This window comes from Alligator mississippiensis, chromosome 5 (assembly GCF_030867095.1).
Source record: "Alligator mississippiensis isolate rAllMis1 chromosome 5, rAllMis1, whole genome shotgun sequence".
Taxonomy (NCBI): Eukaryota; Metazoa; Chordata; order Crocodylia; family Alligatoridae; genus Alligator; species Alligator mississippiensis.
The window spans coordinates 42,928,768-42,948,572 of record NC_081828.1 but is presented as its reverse complement, the minus strand read 5'-3'; the positions used below and the strand labels follow the sequence as shown (position 1 = coordinate 42,948,572).

The 19,805-nt window shown below is 40.8% G+C and overlaps 1 protein-coding gene across 4 annotated transcripts in view; it reads left to right on the top strand.

Moving 5' to 3' along the window:
* Positions 1-19,805, top strand: part of MTA1 (metastasis associated 1) — a 127,813-nt gene that overhangs the window by 73,773 nt on the left and 34,235 nt on the right. For all 4 annotated transcript variants that reach the window (XM_014605207.3, XM_006259952.4, XM_059728259.1 and 1 more), the window contains exons 11-14: positions 4,161-4,219; positions 14,186-14,301; positions 15,283-15,434; positions 16,941-17,130. In XM_014605207.3, the coding sequence (XP_014460693.1) occupies positions 4,161-4,219; positions 14,186-14,301; positions 15,283-15,434; positions 16,941-17,130 (517 nt within the window). The remainder of the gene's footprint in view (positions 1-4,160; positions 4,220-14,185; positions 14,302-15,282; positions 15,435-16,940; positions 17,131-19,805) is intronic.

Genomic DNA, 19,805 nt, shown 5'->3' with positions numbered 1-19,805 from the left:
TGGGAAATATTGCCTTCCCCACTTGATTACAGTACTGTGTTAAGAGGGCCTGCATCATTCCCAATTCTCTGTTTGCCCAGCTATACAATACTCTTAATGACATTTACTTGATGAATATCAAATGATAACTGACCAATTAGGCAACTGATAGCCCACCAAATGAAAATACCAAACCAATAAGCATTAAGTTTTGTCTCCTTATCAGCTGTGGTGTGATCCAAATTGATATTTGTGTATCGGGTATCTCCGTGGAACCTCCTGTTGTGTGGCAGGCATTAATCAATCACTAATCAATGACCACTCTCCCAAATTTATTTATTAAGTAATTTAATAAATGTAACTATTAATAAACAGCACAAATGGCCTTTATTTGCATGGTATTAATTTGGCATTTTAATAAAAGAGAGAGAGGAGTATAAAAAGTACAAAGTAAATTTTTATTTTACTCAAACTACCTTCTTTTCTCCTGGCATTACAAAGTACAACGGTAACTTATTAAAACTGTATTTTCCTTTTTAGCCCCAAAGTCTGTCTAAGGGTTTAACGTTTTGGGGAAATTTTTAGGCAAAATTCTGAACAGTTTGGAAAATGTTTTCTTCTGTAAATCTCTGTAAACCAATCCAAACCTGTTCTACTTCATTGGATCTTGGAAGGTGTAAATTAAAGATTTAAGATTTTAAGAAGTTGTTTTGAACTGAAAACAAGACTTGCTTATCTCTAATATGTACCTAACTTTTACCATTCATCAGCTAGGGCTTTCTAACTAAAGTAGTTCCTACTGGCCCTTAAACTTGTTTCCTTTCTCTTCCAGCACAGTTTACACTAGCATGGCTTAAAAATTCATTAGCATTTTATTTTTATTTATGCCTTTATTACAAATGATAACAAAGGTTTTTTAAAAAGTTTGGCTAGGAAAGTGGTAGCATAATTTTACATTTAACAGTATAGTGAAACAAACTACATAGGGTTACACAACGTTACATGTTGCCTGTATGAATACATTAATTTCTATGCATGCTGTAGTTTGAGTCTAGAACAGGGGTTCTTGACCAGGGTGCTATGATATCCAAAGATAGGCATAGAAAAATAGCTGCTGCAGCAGGTGGTGCTGTCCCGTGTACTTTCACACTTACGTGATTTACAAGAGAAACCCATTGAGTTCAAATAGGAATTCAAATTAGGTCAGAAACATTGGGTGCCTGTACATGTTCTGAGAGGCTGCTCTGATGTGCTGTAATTATAGTGCATTGGAGCAGACTTGATTAATTGAGTCTGCTGGGCTGGAACATGCTAACTAGCACACTCCAGGCAGCTTCTGTATCTCATGTATCAGTGTCCCTGCACTTCAAAATGGCAGTGGGAGCACTGTAACTAAAGCTTGTTCGAGCTTTAGATAAAGTGCCTCCACTGCCATTTTGAAATGTGAAGACACTGATACATGAGAAGCTCTGGGCATTTTAATTAGAGTGGCTCACAGCCGTGCTAAAGTGCCCCCTCCTGCACTCCTGGTGCATGTGTAAAAACACCCATTCTGACCTGTTGTGGTACATTATTTCTGAATTTTTTTGGAAGAGAGGAATTACCCTATTTATTTTTTTTTCTGTGATCAAAAAACAAATGAAAGTAAGAGTTAATGTTTTTGGATGGGTGCTTTGAGCCTAAAAAAGTTGAGAACCGCTGGGCTGTCTACATATGCAGACAGGATAGCTGTCATGTTATATTTCACTTCTGTGGATCTCAGAACTTGTACCAAGGTGAGAAGGCACTGTTTGCCCAATTTAGAGATTAGATAATTAACTCAGAGCTAATATTAAGTATTTGACTAGCCATACTACAGAAAAAAAGATAACTTGTATGACTGTAACAGGAGAGCCTTGTCAAAATACATGTAGTATTTTATAGAATAGCAGTGCCTTTTTGTGGTTGCATTGTCCATTTTGGACAGTTCAGTATAAATGTTAAGAACAGTGCATTGCTTTCTGCAGAACTTCTCTGGTTGGGTTCCTAGATACAGTTTCCACAGGCTTCTATTGACCTTTGTTGATATCTATCATGGCATTTTTGAAACCATAACATTTTTGTAGGTCCTTTTTCCTTCCTCCGAATTCCAAATCATACTTTGTTTTCCTGTTTTGGGACTGTTGGCAAGATCTTTCCTCTTTTGGAGTGGTTTTCTTAGTGTGTTATACAACCAGTGACAACCGATAGTTTTGTCTCTTTCACAGCACCAGTACACAATGTCCCTCTTTTGTTTAGTTTGTATGATATAAAGGATAACTCATCTCTAGAATGTTCTCCATTATTTTAATAAGTACTATGTTTTCAATTACACGGTTAACTGAAAACTTATTAACTGGCTAAGAATTAAAGATGTGATAGAACAAAGGAAAACTAAAAAAAACCCCAAAAACTTGACAGTGTCAAACATGATTGAAGGATTTGCTGCCTTTTCTGCTAATGAGAAGGAATTACGATCCTTCTATTCAGATTAGTGGAACCCTCCAGCAGAAAAAGGTTTCTTCAGTGTAGGCCAAAATGAAAAGACTATTTAGTAGGCTTCCCCAGCACTCTGTTTTGAAAGGCTGCCCCTGTTTTGCTTTTCTTTTTAATATATACTGCATCTTTTCTTTAATATTTCTTGAGGTGATGCCGCCTATTGTTGTTTTCTTCCTTGGATCTGTCGAGCATACTTTAACAAACTACTTCTTGTCCTTGCAGTGGCAGTACATTGACAGTACCTTCATCCTGCTTTACCTCTGACTGTGTGTTTGATATTTCCATTGTTGTCCCTGGTAATTGCGCAAGAGGATTCTTTAATGCAGTTAAGAGTAGGTTAAAGGAACACTACTATAGGATGGTATAGACACAGAGGACTCGCTTCGTGATAGGGGTTGGACTAGATGACCTACTGAGATTTTGCATTAGGAAGAACTTCTTCACAGTTCGAGTGGCCAAGGTCTGGAACAGGCTCCCAAGGGAGGTGGTGCTCTCCCCTACGCTTGGGGTCTTCAGGAGGAGGTTAGATAAGCATCTAGCTGGGGTCATCTAGACCCAGCACTCTTTTCTGCCTATGCAGGGGGTTGGACTCGATGATCTATTGAGGTCCCTTCCAACCCTAACATTTATGAATCTATGAGGTCCCTTCCAGCCCTATTTTCCTATGAATCTGTTAATAGCCTCCTATCTTCTGGAACACAATATCATTCTTTTTCTTCCTTTTTAATTCAAAAGGATTTATATCTTGTAGTCATGGATTTTAGAAAGGAGTAAAAATATAAACATTTAAAACAAACTTTAGTTGATATTTAGCTCCAAATGGTGAGCTACTATATAGTGAATACCAGCACAAGGGAATTCAGTTCCTATTTTCATTGTACCTGGAACGCTTGGTCTTGGTCCTTGAATTAAAAGAACAAATAAGTAAAAATCCTAAAACCAACAAAAAGCAAGTAAAAACCTTCTGGTGTTGCTTTCTTTTTTTTATTTGCATGATTTAAAATGGGGATACTTGGCATGTTAGGCAGTGGGATTAAACATTTGTACTATAAAAAATTTGGTTGGGGGAAGCTTTTGACAGTATATGCGAGAGAGAAGAATAACCCAGGGTTCTTTTTCCTTTATTGGAAGCATATATAATGTATTTATCCAAATTAACTTAAACAAATTGATCAGTATTCTTTGAATTGGTTCATTTGATCAGAAGTGTAAGTGAATAAGATGTGTCCAGCTAGCATATATCTGAAATGGTACATGGTAACAAGGAGAATAAGTGCAGAAGAATATGTTTATCTTAGGAAGAAACTGGTTGGGAGCAATTGGTGCATAAATTCCTGTTGAATAAAAGGGGCATGGATTAAAAGTTCACCCATAGGAGAAATTATTTGATTGCCACTGTAAAAACTAGTTGACGTCATGGGAGACAGTATTGCTAACTCAATGAAAATTCTTTGGACTTCAGTGGGCATTTCCTTTTTAGAAGGGAGTGCTATAGCCACTAAATGCCAAGAAATGAATGAATTTCATTTCTTTCCATTAGTAAGAGCTGTAATTGTTCAGAGTTGAATCATCTGACTTTCAGGTCCTGTAGTTGCAAACATTCACCTGCTGTTCTGTTTTTACTCTGACCTGTTTTTTTTCTTTCTTTGTTTCTCTCTTTTAAGAAACGATTGAAAGCAGCAGAAGCGGAAAGCAAGCTAAAACAAGTGTATATACCAAACTAGTAAGTATCACTTCTTGTTGGTGTGTTTTCTCATTCAGTGCAATGGGGCTGTATATTGGCAGTCTCTGTTGTCTGGAAGTATGATGCAGAGTTTTTATCTCTAAAAATAAAATAGAGCAGCCATAGTAGAACATGCATGACAGAAGGGTTAGCAATTAAGATAAATATGAGTAAGAAGATTATTCCAGTTTTTTATAATGAGTTAGTGTTCATTTGGACTTCAGCATATATTTATCATCTCTTAACTATAGCTAAGAACTCTGGTGTCTAATATGGATCAAGTGGAAAAAATGGTCCCATCTTAAATCAGAAAATACCCTATTGCTATTCCTTACAGACTATTGTTCAGTGGTCTGTAGGCACATAGACATTTATAAAGGCAAGAATATCATTTATGAGTTGTGTGTTTTCTTACTAACTGCAGTGGCAAAATGATGATACTTAGGAGTGTGTGAAAGAAAGGAGAATGTCCTTTTGTACTCTGGGTAAGGCTGGCTAAGAGCATGCAGCCAGCTTTTCCCTGTGTAGTTATATTGTGTACACAGCAAGGCAACATCTGTGCCCTTGTTTCTGACTTAGTACGTCTGTTGCTTCAAATGGTGCCTACTGTCTTGGGCTTCCCAAGTTAGGGCTGCAGTGTAGTTTGAGGTGGCTCCTTGCTTGCTCTGTTCCTGCCATAACACTACCATGCAGGGCCATAACTAGAACCTAAGAATTTGGGCCTTTAAAAAAAAAATGCAGAATCTTTCTGAGGTTTTATTTGTATCTACGGAACATGGATTCATTACTCTGGTATGAATTAGGAGTATAATCAACAAAAAGGAATAGCTAATAGCTGCTGAATAATAATAGATTGGTTTTAATTTATGTTAATTTATAGAGGATTGTTTACCACAGTACATTTCCTTGCACTTTGTCTGTTCTAATTCTTACAGTTCAGTGCTGTGGAACATCTGCTTCTTCCTTTTAGACTCTCTTCTGCACTATAATATAACCTGCTGTCAGGCAGGTTTTTTATAGAGAACTTTATTTTTTTTTCCCTTAACTACTAGGGATAGTCCCTGGGGTACTACCCTAAATAATTCCTCTCCTTCATTTTATGTTAACACCCTTCAAGTATTTATAAACTCTTACCATGTGTCCTATTAGTCATAGCAAAACCAAGATTTACATATGTAACTCAACTCAGTCCCTAAGCTCCTGATGATTCTTTTTTCTCTCTTGAATTCCTTGAAATGGGTCAATATTTCTCATATAGCAAGCAATCCAAAATAGAACGTAGTACTCAAGATGAAGTCAAAAGCAATTTTTTTTGTAATATTGTTATTTAGCAGTAACATTCTTCACGGAAGCTATTACTATTTATGGTGACTGTGAGCATCAGGTTTCACCCATACCTTGTGCCTATTTATCCAAAATCTTAAGTTCAATGGAATTGCTTTCATAATTGTTTGGAAAATTGACAAACAATGGGAGAAGAATCCAATTTGTAAAGTGGGTGCCATCTGATGGTAAATCTACTGATTTTGATGTGAGCCTGTCACATTAGAGCTCGACCTAAAATTGTGTGCAAAAAGTGATTATATCAGAAATAATAAGTTGTTATACCAGAAATAGTTTAAAAAAAGACGAGGAAAAAGTAACATGTAAAGGTATATTTCTGTACTTTAGCCAGTCCACTTTTCCAAAGTATGATTGTAAAATAAATACTGTGTACTCTTAATGTCTTTCATTTGAGAATCTCAAAGCATTTTCACAGATACAAGACAAAATTTCTTGTAAGACACTTGTGAAGTAGGATAGTATTCTTTTTTGCTGAAGAGGAGAATGAAGGCATAATCTAAAAAACTGGGTTGTGGTCACAAACAAGGGAGCCTATTGCATGGTTTGAAATAAAACCTTTATTGACTCATTTAATTTTTTTAGAGAACTATTTAAAGATCTGGTAGAAACCAGGGAATTTTCCATGCATGATTATATTCCGTCCCTCTCTTTTGCAGCTGCGCTAGTTAGGACACCACTCTTTCTAATGTTAGTGAAGAATTTATCTTTTCAATGTCTGAGAAATTTTAGCACTCATTAGATGTTTTCAAAAGTGGACACTAAGTAGCTTTACTTAGATACACGTTTTCAAATGCACAAGTCACAGGCTTGACAAAGTTACACATGAATTAAATTTAGAAGTGCTGCTTTTTATCAAGATATTATTCCAAATGCTTTATTCCTCATGGTGGGACCAGAGCATGTGCTGGAGGTACCTGGGTGACTACAGCCATTTGCTGTAACCAGTAAAATGTATTTGGTCTCCAGAAAAGAGAAAGCAAGACACCAGTTTCTGCTTCCATTTGAATCTTGTATTGTGAACTAAGTGTAATAGGATGCACCAGTGGATATAATAGGTTTGGGAAACTTTAGCTACTTCATTTTATATCTGAACAATAGGAATGCCTGGTAATCCATTGGCAGAAGTATATTTTTAGTTCATTTTTAATACAATGTCCTTGGGAAGAAATTACTGACCTTACCAAAATGTTTTACACTTGTAAGGAGCAGCAAGAGGTTTACCAGTTCCTCTGTATAAGCAAGTGTCTTGGAACGGTCCACACAAAGATACTGTTTTCAGCCTGTTTCTAGGCCTTAGGACTGTCAAATACAACAGTCCTTAAAAGCTCACTTGATTTAATCCTCATGTATTGACATCTGAAGTAAAATGTTATCTTATCTCTGTTTTCCAGTGCATCCACTAGTACTGATTCACCTCTGGGAAGTATAGTTGACTAATATTTCAGGATGTCTCTGTCTACAGGAGGCAATTTGAAGGCACCTTGTTACAAAGTTTATGCCTTTAGGCAAATAGTGTCTTTTGTGTCAACTTCTAAGACTTCAGAGGACACACCGATTCGTTTTTGTTTCTTGTACAACTGTTTCAAGTGAGTAAGTGGGTAGGAGGAACTTTCTGATTTTATAACGGTGGTCAAGCACTAGAACAGGCTACCTAGAGAAATTGTGGAATAGACAGGCACTTGGCTGTCTTGGTTTAGTCAGGGATGATTCTGCCTTAAGCAGGGGGCTGGACTAGATGACCTTTTGAGGTCCCTTCTAGCCTTACTTTCCTATGAACTTCTAGAGAGGTCCTTAATGGTGCCCCCATACAAATAATGCTCACAGGGACAGGTTCTTTTGACTTCCTTTATTCTCTTCCCCTCTAGATGATGTATTCTTAAAGCTGGCACCAAGCTTTTTTAAGGATCCTTTTTTCTAGCTTTATCATTTTTAAAGGGAGAGGGAGAAGAGGCCCTTTATATTTTTGGGTTCAGAAACAGTAGAAATATGGCTATCTATCCTGTTTGATCATAGCATCTACTCCTAGTATCCTAAGGAAATTATGCCATGTTCCACACAGAATTGTCCTGGTTCACAAGTGGTACTGATAGCTGCAAAAGTTCTCTGTCTCCTTGATTGCCTTTGGTCAAGGTCCATGTCCATACAAGCAGGGGCATACATTTGCAGTGGCACACATTTGTGCTGCTACTTTATGCTGTAGTGTGCGCCCTTTCTTGTGCAGTTTGCAGCAGGACACGTTGTCCCATTTCTCTATGTACTGGCTGGGGCACAGGGTGCCTTGGTGTGGGGCTAGCTGGCAGGCAGCCCCCATGCTGAGGCACCCTGTGCCCAGCCAGCTGGGGAGCAGCATGTGGAGGCAGGGAAGCAGGTAGCCCAAGGCTACTTGCTCCCCTGTCTGTGCAGTGCAAAGCCCCTGCACTGAGGCTTCCTGTGCTCCAGCCGGACACTCCCTGGCCCTGGGTTGGCTGCTTCCCTGTCTCTGTGTGCCTAAGCACGGGGGCTGTGGAATAGCTGGTTGGGGCATAGTGTGCCCTGGGCTGCCTGCTCCCCTGTCTCGAGAAATCCCAGTAGCAAATTTTGCCTCTGTACTGCTAATTAGCAGTGCTACACACTGCTTAACGTGTAACACGTGTGGTTTGTGGCTCCACAAAGAGGTTTGCAGCACTACAAACCTCACGTGCCTGCACGTCTGGATCCAGCCAAGGAGCCACATGGCTGGACCACATGGTCAGGATATTATTCTCTTTTTGTATTTTGGTGAGAACAGCTAATTATTCCCGATAAGGTTTTCATTCTGTAACAATGTGGTCTTTGTTGGAACTCTTCCTTCAGTAGAAGAAACAAAGGTAGAACTTTAGTTTAGTGGAGTCAAAACCTGGTACAAACATGCCCCTTTGAATTGTCTGAAATGTATCAACTATAGTAGCTCAATTTGTACCTTTAGTAGTTGATACTGCATGGTTGGCTGAACTCATCATATCTTGCTGAAATAGAAGACCTCAAATTAAACTTTGAGTCTTGGTCTGTTCAGTTACCAAGTCGATGGCACCATGGAAAAATTTGTGCTTCTGTTTTTATAAAGGGAATATTAATTGGGGCTCCATTTTTTTTTTTTGTCTCAAATTACCAGTTTTTGAATAAGACCGATATTTGTAATGGCAAACCTGCAAATGCAGCAACGTTCTGAATGTCTCAGTGAAATCTCTCTTCTTACATTCTCACCTATAATGAAAGTTTTACTGATCAAATTAGGTCTTCGCACTTCTATAATACCTTTCTCCTCATACAGTGATGCAGCAATTCCTACATCTCGAACAAATAATGTAGACATTGCTTATAAGAAAGGGAACTGTATTCTTGACAGCAATTCCTCTGAAATGGATTTGGGTAAAGGTCATGATGGTGATAATGAGCTCCCAATGTGATGCAGTGGGTAGAAAGCTAATACAGTTCAGATGTATAAATCGGGGGACTATCAAGTAGCAGTTGGGAGGTGATAGGACCTGTGTAAATCATTAGTGAGACCACTATAAAAGATGTTGACAGATTTCAAAGTTTTCAGAGAGAAGATACAAGAATGATTTTTGTCTGGAAAATCTGCATTACAGTGATATTAAAGAAATGATCTATTTAGCTTTTCCAATAAATGTTTGAAGTGACTAGGTTTATAGCCTAGAAATACTACATAAAGAGGGAAACAGAGAGCTCTTTGATCTAGCCAAACACAGTGGAATAGGACCCAGTGGTTGGAAGCACAAACTAAATAAATCCAGGCTAGAAATAAAGTGCAGCTTTCTTTTTTCTCCAAGCAGTTAGGGTAATTAACCATTGAACATCTTATTTGTGAATGTGACGAATTCTGTACCATTTGAAACATTTAAATCAACCTTATCCTTTCTAAAGATGATACAACTCAACCAAGAATTCTGGACTTAATGCAATCCACAGAATTTCTTGCGTTATTAAGTGGGGTTTGGGCCATCGTTCCAGCTGGGGTTCATTTATTTCTAAAGCTAACAAGCACATAGTGGAGTAATTATAGCACATGCCACGTCCAGTTGCCTTGGACTCCCCAGCCTGAATAAGCAGCTGGATTCACTGAGGACAGCCCTTGGCATTAGTCCAGAGCAGGGCTTTAACATGCATCTCTGGAACTGCAGCAAGATGCTTTTAACCACTCTGTCACCCCACCCTACTGAGACAGACTAGGTCATTGTTTATAAGGCCAGAAGTGACTATTTACAATTGATAGAATGCGGATCACTTTCTTTTGGCTGTCTTCGCAGAAGGAAGTTCGAAAAGATATTTACATATAAATCTCTTTGAAGTAAGGTGATTTGATTCTATGTATTAAAATGACACTTTAAGGGAATGAAGTGCTGCTACGTCTTTCCTTCCCCACAAGCGTGCGTCCTCCAAATAGAATGGCAGTGTTTTACATTTGAGGGAATGATTCCCATTCTTTTACAGGATTCCCCTTGGAATATCTGTCTTACTATAGAAATAAAACTAGAAAGTCAAATGATACTGTGTCTGAGCAAATACTGCTTTTCTGTCCCTGATGCTGCCTCTCATCAGCCAAGGTGATGGGGAGCTGTAAAACCATGCTATCATCAGATTGTGCTTTCCATGATGGCTGTCTCTCCATCTTTCTGACATGGGATGAAATTACAACATACTGATGTGTTCTCAGAACTCCTAGATCTGTATTATTCACAGCTTCCTTCTCTATCCATCTTTTTGAAGAGGTCTCCCATGTAAAGTCATTGTGGGAAGAAAGTTTCCTCCTTTCTAGAATTGAAGGCAGTAAAGAGAGAACTTTTTTTTGTAGCTGATTATTTTTATGTACCAAAAATGCATTAAGTTTGCAAGGCGAAGTACTCAAAAGTCTGAAAGTACTGAAACTTGCCACGTTGTAATGCTTAAGGCACCTTAACCTTGCCTACTTCCGCCTTCTTTTAATATGGATATTTTGAATGGAATTCCATGCCATTTTTAAAGAAAAATAATGCAACAAAAACTTAATGTGGAGCAACTTGAATTTGCCAGAGATCATTAGAAGACACATAGAACAATGTTTTTAAAGGATCTAGAATTGTGCTTGGCTGTCTTTTATACTGGAGAAACATGTGCAGAGATGAATTAAATATTGACCTGCTGTGGTGTTGCAAGTCAGGGTTACAAACTGGCAAGTAAGGGAAGGGAATGAAAGAAAAATCATGTAGTTCCTCATAAGATGTAAATGCATCTATGTTTTGATTCCATGAATTTTAAATTGTCTGGTTACTTTTTCTCATTTTGGCTTCTTTCTGGGCAGGACTCAAATGTGGTGATTACAGGTAAATTGGTAGACTAGTTTGGGAGGACATTGTGAGCATAAGGGGTTGCATGCATAAAAATTGAGTGATGCCTGAGGAGTGAGAAGATGGAAGTATGGTCAAGGTCACTTTTGCTGGAAGAACAGATAAGGCAAGAATCAGCTAAGGAGAGCCTGGCCGGAGATATAGGTGAAGCAGAACAAAGTAAGACCTTAACATGAAAAACAAGAAGTTTTTAATTTGATTTCTAGATGTGAAGAACAACAACAGGCGGACATAAGAAATGTCTTTTAAGAACCTGAGTGACTGGGAAGAGCATTATGATTTCTCAGAAGCATAGAAATTGCCACATAGTGTCCGATACAAAGTCTGTTTAGTTCAGCAAGTCATAGCTTCATAGTTTCTAGGGTCGGAAGGGACCTGAACAGATCATCAAGTCTGACCCCCTGCCCTGGGCAGAAACGAGTGCTGGGTTCATAATACCCCAGCCAGATATCTATCTGTCCACCTCCTTGAAGACCCCCAAGGACTGGGTGCGTTCCAGATCCTGGCAGCCCTGCCTGTAAAGTAATGCCTTCTGATATCAAGCCTGAACCTGCTCCCAATCAATATGTGGCCGTTATTCCTTGTAATCCCAGGTGGTGCCCGGGGAAACAGAGCCTCACCTATTTTCCGCTGGTCACCCCTGATGAGTTTTTACAGACAGCCACCAGATCTCCTCTCAGTCTTCTCTTGTGGAGGCTGAATAGATTCAGGCCCTTTAGTCTATCTTTGTAGGGCCTGATCTGCTGCCCCCTTACCATGCGAGTGGCCCTCCTCTGGACCCTCTCAAGGTTAGTCACATCCCTCTTGAAGCTCGGCACCCAGAACTGGACGCAGTACTCCAGCCTGACCAGCACCGCATAGAGGGGAGGATCACTTCCCTGGACCTGCTTGTGATGCATCTGTATATGTACAACAAGGTATGGTTAGCCTTGCTGACAACTTCTTTGCACTGGCGGCTCATGTCCATCCTGGAGTCAGCAATGACTCCAAGATCCCTTTCAGTCACTGTGTTGTTGAGAAGAGTGTTCCCCAGCCTATGGGTACGTTGCAGGTTCCTTCTTCCTAGATGCAGCACCTTGCACTTGTCTGCATTTGAATTCCATCCTATTCTTATCGGTCCACCTCTATAACCGGTCTAGATCTAGTTGGATTCTGTCCCTCCCTTCCAGCGTGCCCACTTCTCCCCACATCTTGGTGTTGTCAGTGAATTTGGACAGCATGCTTTCCACACCTGCCTCCAAGTCGCTGATAAAGATGTTGAATAGCACAGGACCGAGCCCTGGGGAACTCCACTACCCACATCCCTCCAGGTTGAAAACGACCCATCCACCATGACCATTGAGCCAATTTGCCGCCCATCTGACTGTAGGCATCAATGCTGCAGTCGCCTCATTTTTTTTGAGAACGGGGTGAGAAACAGTGTCGAAGGCCTTCTTGAAGTCCAGGTAGACAACATCCACCTCAACACCCGCATCCAAGGACTTTGTGACTTGGTCATAAAAGGAAACAAGGTTAGTCAGGCAGGATCTGCCCTCAGTGAACCCATGTTGGTTGCCCCTGAGCATTACCACCCGTGCTGGGCCCCCGCAGATGTGTTCCTTGATAATTTTTTCAAAGATCTTTCCAAGGACCAAGGTGAGACTAACTGGCCTATAGTTACCCGGGCCCTCCTTTCTCCCCTTCTGGTAAATGGGGACCACACTGGCCCTTTTCCAGTCCTCTGGGACCTGGCCAGAGCACCACAAGTTCTCATAGAGCTGTGCCCGGGGCCCTTCTATGACCCCTGCCAATTCCCTCAGTACCCTCAGATGAAGAGCATCCAGACCTACTGATTTATACATGTCCTGCCCCTCCAAGAGTTCCCTAACTAGATGGTCCCTGACCCTAGGCAATTCCAGCTTCTTCAAAGGAGCAAAATGTACAACAGTAGACAGTTAGAGGACAGTCTACTCCCAAGAACATCTGTTGTTCCTCTTAAGTAGAGATTGGTTTAAGAAGTGAAGGTATTCCTTCCTGAAGTCTTGTTATCTATTATAACTGGAGTGAATTTTCAGATTTTCTTTAAAAGTGCCCAAATCAGTTTTGCTAAGCTTTTACCCTTTGCAAAATCATATGGTTGTGAATTTCACAGTTATGTATTACATGGCAGAGTGTTTTTTCATTAGTTTTGGATTTGCCACCTTTCAGTTCCCTTGAATGTTTCCCAGTTCTTGCTGTCTATCAGCCTCCCTCATTCCATATTTACCTTCACATCTAGTGGAATGAGGTCAGGATTCTTCTGTTGTATGTACCAAGTTTTATTTAACTTCTTTTTGCATGCAGTTTTTGAATGAAAGGAAAATTGATGTTAAATGCTTTGAAAAAATCAGGTGGCAGTCTTCTACCTTCCTTGTAAACTATATTTATAAAGATCTGCAAGATAAATCTGATTCTCTATTTGGACCTGTAGTGCTTTAAAATGCATGCTTAAATCCCTGGTAATTGCATGACTTAATGTTTTCCTTCACATCTTGCATAGGAAATTGCACAGCAAATGCATTGAAATCAAATGGTTGTTGGCACGAGTCCATTTGGGTTATGTTATCTAAGAGTTCAGTCTTCAACTTTCACTTGGCATAGTTCTTTAGTATTGGAGCTACAGTAGGTGCTTGTTCCAGGAGGGCAGACCTTAGGTCTCTCCTGAATTTTGTTGTTTTCAGGGAGTATCTAGAGGGTGCCGAAGACAGAGGCTGTCTCCTGCAGAGGGGAGTTGTAAGAGAAATGGTTTTTTTGATTTGGTTTTCTTTTTTTTTAAGAAAGGAAGAAAGGAATTTCCTTTGGAATTCTCTGAATAATGTTATCCTGTGGCTTTGGATTCTCTCCCTGTTCCATCCATCCTTTTGGCAGCTTAAGTAGCATTTTGCTTAGGCTGAGAGGCACTGAGGGATATCTGTAGCCCTGGGCTTTTTGTCACCTAGGTTAGAATGTTTGGATCAGATTTTGAAGTGTACATGTGTTCTTGGTGATTAACTGCTTTTAAATGGGTCTGGGATGTCTGGGAAATAATGTGCAACTAATACATAATCTGCAGAGAAAGTGTATTTGGGCAACTTGGCTTTACTGGTAAGTAACTTTTTTGTGGGGGAGGGGAGGAGGGATAATAGAATTATGAATTATCTAGGTCTTCAGGGTTATGTTTTGGTTTTTTTAGAATATGCAGGACAATAGTATGTAACAATCAATTAACTTCTTTTTACCTGTATTTGCTTTGTGTTTTAAGTAACAAGCCAAACCCTAACCAGATCAATGTAAATAATGTCAAGCCAGGAGTGGTAAATGGTACGGGAGTGCAGGCACAGAACACGGGAGCAGGACGAGCCTGTGAAAGCTGCTATAGTAAGTGATATGAAAATGTAGTTGCTGTCCAAGAACAGTATAAGTATTACAACATTAAGAGTAAAGTTAAGCTTTAGTATGTTATTAAGCATGGAACTGGGTAGCATTTTACTTTACATAAATACTTCTAAATTTTTAAAGATGTTGTCGTAGAGCTGGTGTTTCCTATGGAATAATACATGAGCTCTGAGTGAAGACAAGTTATAAATTCAGTGGAGAGGTCTGGGTGATTTCCCCTTAATCTTTCCCCCTGCCCCCCTGTCCTGGAGAGTCTACCTCAGGGGCAAGCAGTTACTTTGGGTGGAGGGCCGCTCATGAGTTTTGGCAAGCCATCGAGGGCCGCACGACAGGCAGCAAGGGGCAGATAAATATTAATTTTCTAAATTTTTTAGGGGCCCTGCAGGCCGGGTAGAGTGGCCTACATCTGGCCCACAGGCCGCATTTTGCCCACTCCTGGCCTTCCTCCATATATTTGCTTTGGTGTCATCTGTTAATATGTTTAGGCCTAATGACTTGCACTTCTTTATGGAGAACCAGAATGTGCCAGAATACAGGAATGTATGAAGGGTCAAAATGATAGATACCTTTTCAATTTCTTGGTAATAAATTTGCCATATTGAGGAAGCTGGGGAGGGGGCTTATAAAGCAGAGAATAAATATTTTACAGTGCACTTAATATGCATAAAGTTTATTGCATTTCTGTGTTTCATTGTCAGGAAGTCTCCCTGTCCCTTATTTGCATTATTTTTGAAGTGATATAATAAAAGATAACAGCTAGTGTTGAAATCCTTATAATTCAATGAAGATGGTGATTAAACTTTTAATTAACCTGGAGCTTCTGAGTGCTATCTTGTTTTATTTATAGTATGAAGCCAAGTGGTCTCTTTCTCCTTTGAAATGGTGAAGATGGTTATAAAGAGAATAAACTTTGAAGTGTTTCTGTTTAAGAATATATATAATTTCCACCTTTGTTATCCCTAGCCACACAGTCTTACCAGTGGTATTCTTGGGGTCCCCCTAACATGCAGTGTCGCCTCTGTGCATCCTGTTGGACATACTGGAAGAAATACGGTGGCTTGAAAATGCCAACGCGATTAGATGGAGAAAGACCAGGACCAAACCGCAATAATATGGTAGGTAATCTCCAGTATAGGTTGCTTAACACATGTTATACTGGAGCATGAATACTCAGTCCCCATTAACAGTAATAGGAAAAGCATTCTTTTACTCTTACTACTACTTACACCACATAAAAATGCACTTAACTGTTTAAAACCTAAATGCAATGGAATGCTCATTACTGTCTGAAAATCAGGCCCCCTGCAGATGTATTAAATTGGAGGCCCAGAAATCACTAGCCCTCTTTGAAAAATTTGTTTTGTTTCACAAGATATTTGAATGGAATATCAGTGGTGGATGTGATACTTCTGCTACAGTAAAGTCCTGATTATGCTTTTTATCTTGGTAGTATATTTCAGTTTGATTTGTTTTTCTTAATCCTCTTACATACTTCAAACTGGTGTTGGCTCTATTTTTTCCCTTTTTCTTGATTTTGTCATTTACCATAAAGCCTTTCTGTAATCGGAGAAACTCAGACTTAAGTGCACCTTTGTAGAAAGAGATGCAACATTTCAGATGGGGTGGGGGGAAATGCTTTATTAAGTTCTTAAATTGTTTAGCATCATCCCTATTAGTTTCTTGCTTCACACTGTTGCCTTTCCTTCAATCTCTGAACGCTTCTGTCAGGCTGTGCCATCTCCAAGCTCTTCTTTGTCCCAAGTTTCACTTTTTCATGACTTTGGTTTCTGAAAACCAGCCAGCTTCCCATGTCCCATATTCTTTATGTTCTCCTAACTGAAATTTTTCTATGGAGTAATATGTGGACACCAGCTTCTCTTCGAACAAAAATTGGAGGGCAAGAATGGCATTTCCTACTTCTCATTCTGATAATGGGACTCTCTGTGCTCTCTGGCCAATAAGAAAACACCTTCTTGTTCAGTTTGCAAGTGCATAAATCATGACAATGAATGCTTACTGGAATGAAGTGTAGTGCTGATATAAGCCATGACTAGTTGTTAGTTGTACAAAGGCTTGAAGTGAAATTAGACTTGTTAAGATCTGGTTTGTTATTTTTTTTTTTATTTGAAAGATCTGAGTTGAGTGTTTCTTTGCAAATTGCAAAGTCTGCTGTGACAGATTCATATTTTTGCCCCATCTGATTTTACTGTGTAGTTTGTTGTAATATAAATTCTGGCACACAATTTCAGATCAGTTTTTCACTGACTTCAGTGGGAGCTATGTTAGATCTCTTGTACAGAGTTAACTAACATGCATAGGTCTAGATTCTTTGACTGCTGTCACAAGACTGCAACTGCACAGAAGCAAAGAGTTTACTTTGTGACTGGCCAGACTTTTGTTCCTTTCCCCTTTAAAAATATTTGGAAGATGGGGTCTTATAGGAAGATGTAGATGAGAATGAGTTGAAATAAGTTACGTGTCAGAAGTACTCATGTCTTCTGTTTATGAATTAATATTTTAGAATGAATTTTTATGTGGAGTTTACTTCCTGACTTTCTAATTAAGATCAGTTATCAGAATAAGGAGATGCTCAGGCTTTTTCCATTTTTCTTCTTCTTAAGAGTCCTCATGGTGTGCCAGTGCGAAACAGTGGGAGCCCTAAGTTTGCCATGAAGACACGACAAGCATTTTATCTACATACAACAAAACTGACAAGGATTGCCAGACGCTTATGTCGAGATATTTTGCGCCCTTGGCATGCAGCAAGACATCCCTATTTGCCTATCAACAGCGCAGCAATCAAAGCAGAGTGTGAGTATTTGCCTGACCTGACATCTGCTTACTTAAGAATGGGAGAAACTAGTACTTGAAATTATTTCTATATGAGAAAAATTTGAATTGTCTCATAGATGTTAGGGTCAGAAGGGACCTCAGTAGGTCATCAAAGATGAAAAGACTACAGCGAAACACAGATGAACCTACTAAGGTTTATATTTTTTTTCCAGAACTATCCTAATTGATTACAGTATTTTCCAAATAGCTTTTAAAAATGATAGACTACACTTTGTCTTAAAATGTTGTACCCATACTGGGTATGTTCCTTTGCTTTGTGTTCCATAGATTCATAGATGTTAGGGTCAGAAGGGACCTCAATAGATGATCGAGTCCGACCCCCTGCATAGGCAGGAAAGAGTGCTGAGTCTAGATGACCCCAGCTAGATGCTTATCTAACCTCCTCTTGAAGACCCCCAGGGTAGGGGAGAGCACCACCTCCTTTGGAAGCCCGTTCCAGACCTTGACCACTCCAACTGTGAAGAAGTTCTTTCTAATGTCCAATCTAAATCTGCTCTCTGCTAGCTTGTGGCCATTATTTCTTGTAACCCCCAGGGGCGCCTTGGTGAATAAAACCTCACCAATTGCCTTCTGTGCCCCCGTGATGAACTTATAGGCAGCCACAAGGTCGCCTCTCAACCTTCACTTGTGGAGGCTGAAAAGGTCCAGGTTCTCTAGTCTCTCCTCGTAGGGCTTGGCCTGTAAGCCCTTAACCATGCGAGTGGCCCTTCTCTGGACTCTCTCCAGGTTATCCACATCCCTCTTGAAGTGCGGTGCCCAGAATTGCACGCAGTACTCCAACTGCGATCTGACCAGCGCCCAATAGAGGGGAAGTATCACCTCCTTGGATCTATTCGTCATGCATCTGCTGATGCATGATAAAGTGCCATTGGCTTTTCTGATGGCTTCATCACACTGCCGACTCATGTTCATCTTGGAGTCCACTAGGACTCCAAGATCCCTTTCTACTTCCGTGCCATCCAGCAGGTCATTCCCTGGGCTGTAGGTGTGCTGGACATTTTTCTTCCCTAGGTGCAGCACTTTGCATTTCTCCTTGTTGAACTGCATTCTGTTGATTTCTGCCCCCTTGTCCAACCTGTCCAGGTCTGCTTGCAGCTGTTCCCTGCCCTCTGGCATGTCCGCTTCTCCCCATAGCTTTGTGTCATCTGCAAACTTGGACAGAGTACATTTCACTCCCTCATCCAAGTCGCTGATGAAGACATTGAAGAGTATCGGTCCAAGGACCGAGCCCTGTGGGACCCCACTGCCCACACCCTTCCAGGTCAATACCAACCCATCCACCACGACTCTCTGGGTGTGACCCTCTAGCCAATTCGCCACCCACCGGACTGTGTAGTCATCCAAGTCACAGCCTCTTAACTTGTTCACCAGGATGGTGTGGAATACCATATCGAAGGCCTTCCTGAAGTCTAAGTATATGACATCCACCCCTCCTCCTGTGTCCAGGCGTTTTGTAACCTGGTCATAAAAAGAGACTAGATTAGTCAGGCACGATCTGCCTGCTACGAACCCATGCTGGTTTCCCCTCAGCATAATTTGTTCTGCTGGGCTCTCGCAAATGTGAGCCTTGATAATTTTTTCAAAGATTTTGCCAAGGATGGAGGTGAGACTGACTGGCCTATAGTTGCCCGGGTCCTCCTTCCTCCCCTTCTTGAAAATGGGGACCACATTGGCCCTTTTCCAGTCCTCCAGGACTTGGCCCGTGCGCCACGAGCATTCGAATATTCCCGCCAGTGGCTCTGCAACGATGTCGGCCAGTGCCTTCAGCACCCTCGGATGGAGCTCATCCGGGCCTGCCGACTTAAAGGCATCCAGTTCTTCCAAGTGACTCTGCACCATCTCAGGGTCTATGCATGGTAGTCTGGCGCCTTGCTGCTGCCTCTCTACAACCCCAGTGAGAGACTTGTCATGCCCCTCGCTTAGGAACACTGAGGCAAAGAACTCATTGAGGAGTTCAGCCTTGTCCCCCCCTGTCCGTCACCAATTGTTTCTGCCCACTTAGCAGGGGTCCTATTCCTCCCTGGGCCTTCTGTTTACTCCCTATATATCTAAAAAACAATTTCTTGTTGTCCTTTACTTGGGATGCCATCCTCAACTCCTTGGTAGCTTTGGCCTGTCTAACTGCCTCCCTACAAGCACGAGCAGAGGAGATATATTCATCTTTGGTGATCTCTCCCCGTTTCCACTTTTTATGTGCTCCCCTTTTGGCCCTTAGGCTGCCCTGGATTTCTCTGGTCAGCCAAGGAAGCCTCCTGGCCCCTTTCCCTCTTTTTCCTCGCATCGGGATCGTCTCGCTTTGTGCCCGAAGGATCATTTCCTTAAGGCACAGCCACCCTTCTTGGGCTCCCATCACTTCAAAACTCCTACTCTGCAGTGCGTCCTTGACTAATTGCCTGAGTTCATTGAAATCAGCTTTCCTAAAGTCTAGCACTTTCACCCTACTAGTTACCTTACCCACTCGACATCTTATGTTGAATTCTATTATTAGGTGATCACTGTCCCCCAGATGGCTACCGATCTGTAGGTCTCCTACCATGTCATCCCCCGTTGCCAATACCAGATCCAGTATGGCATTCCCCCTAGTGGGACCGTGAACCTCCTGTGTCAGGTTCCTTGCCTAAATGTGTACCTAT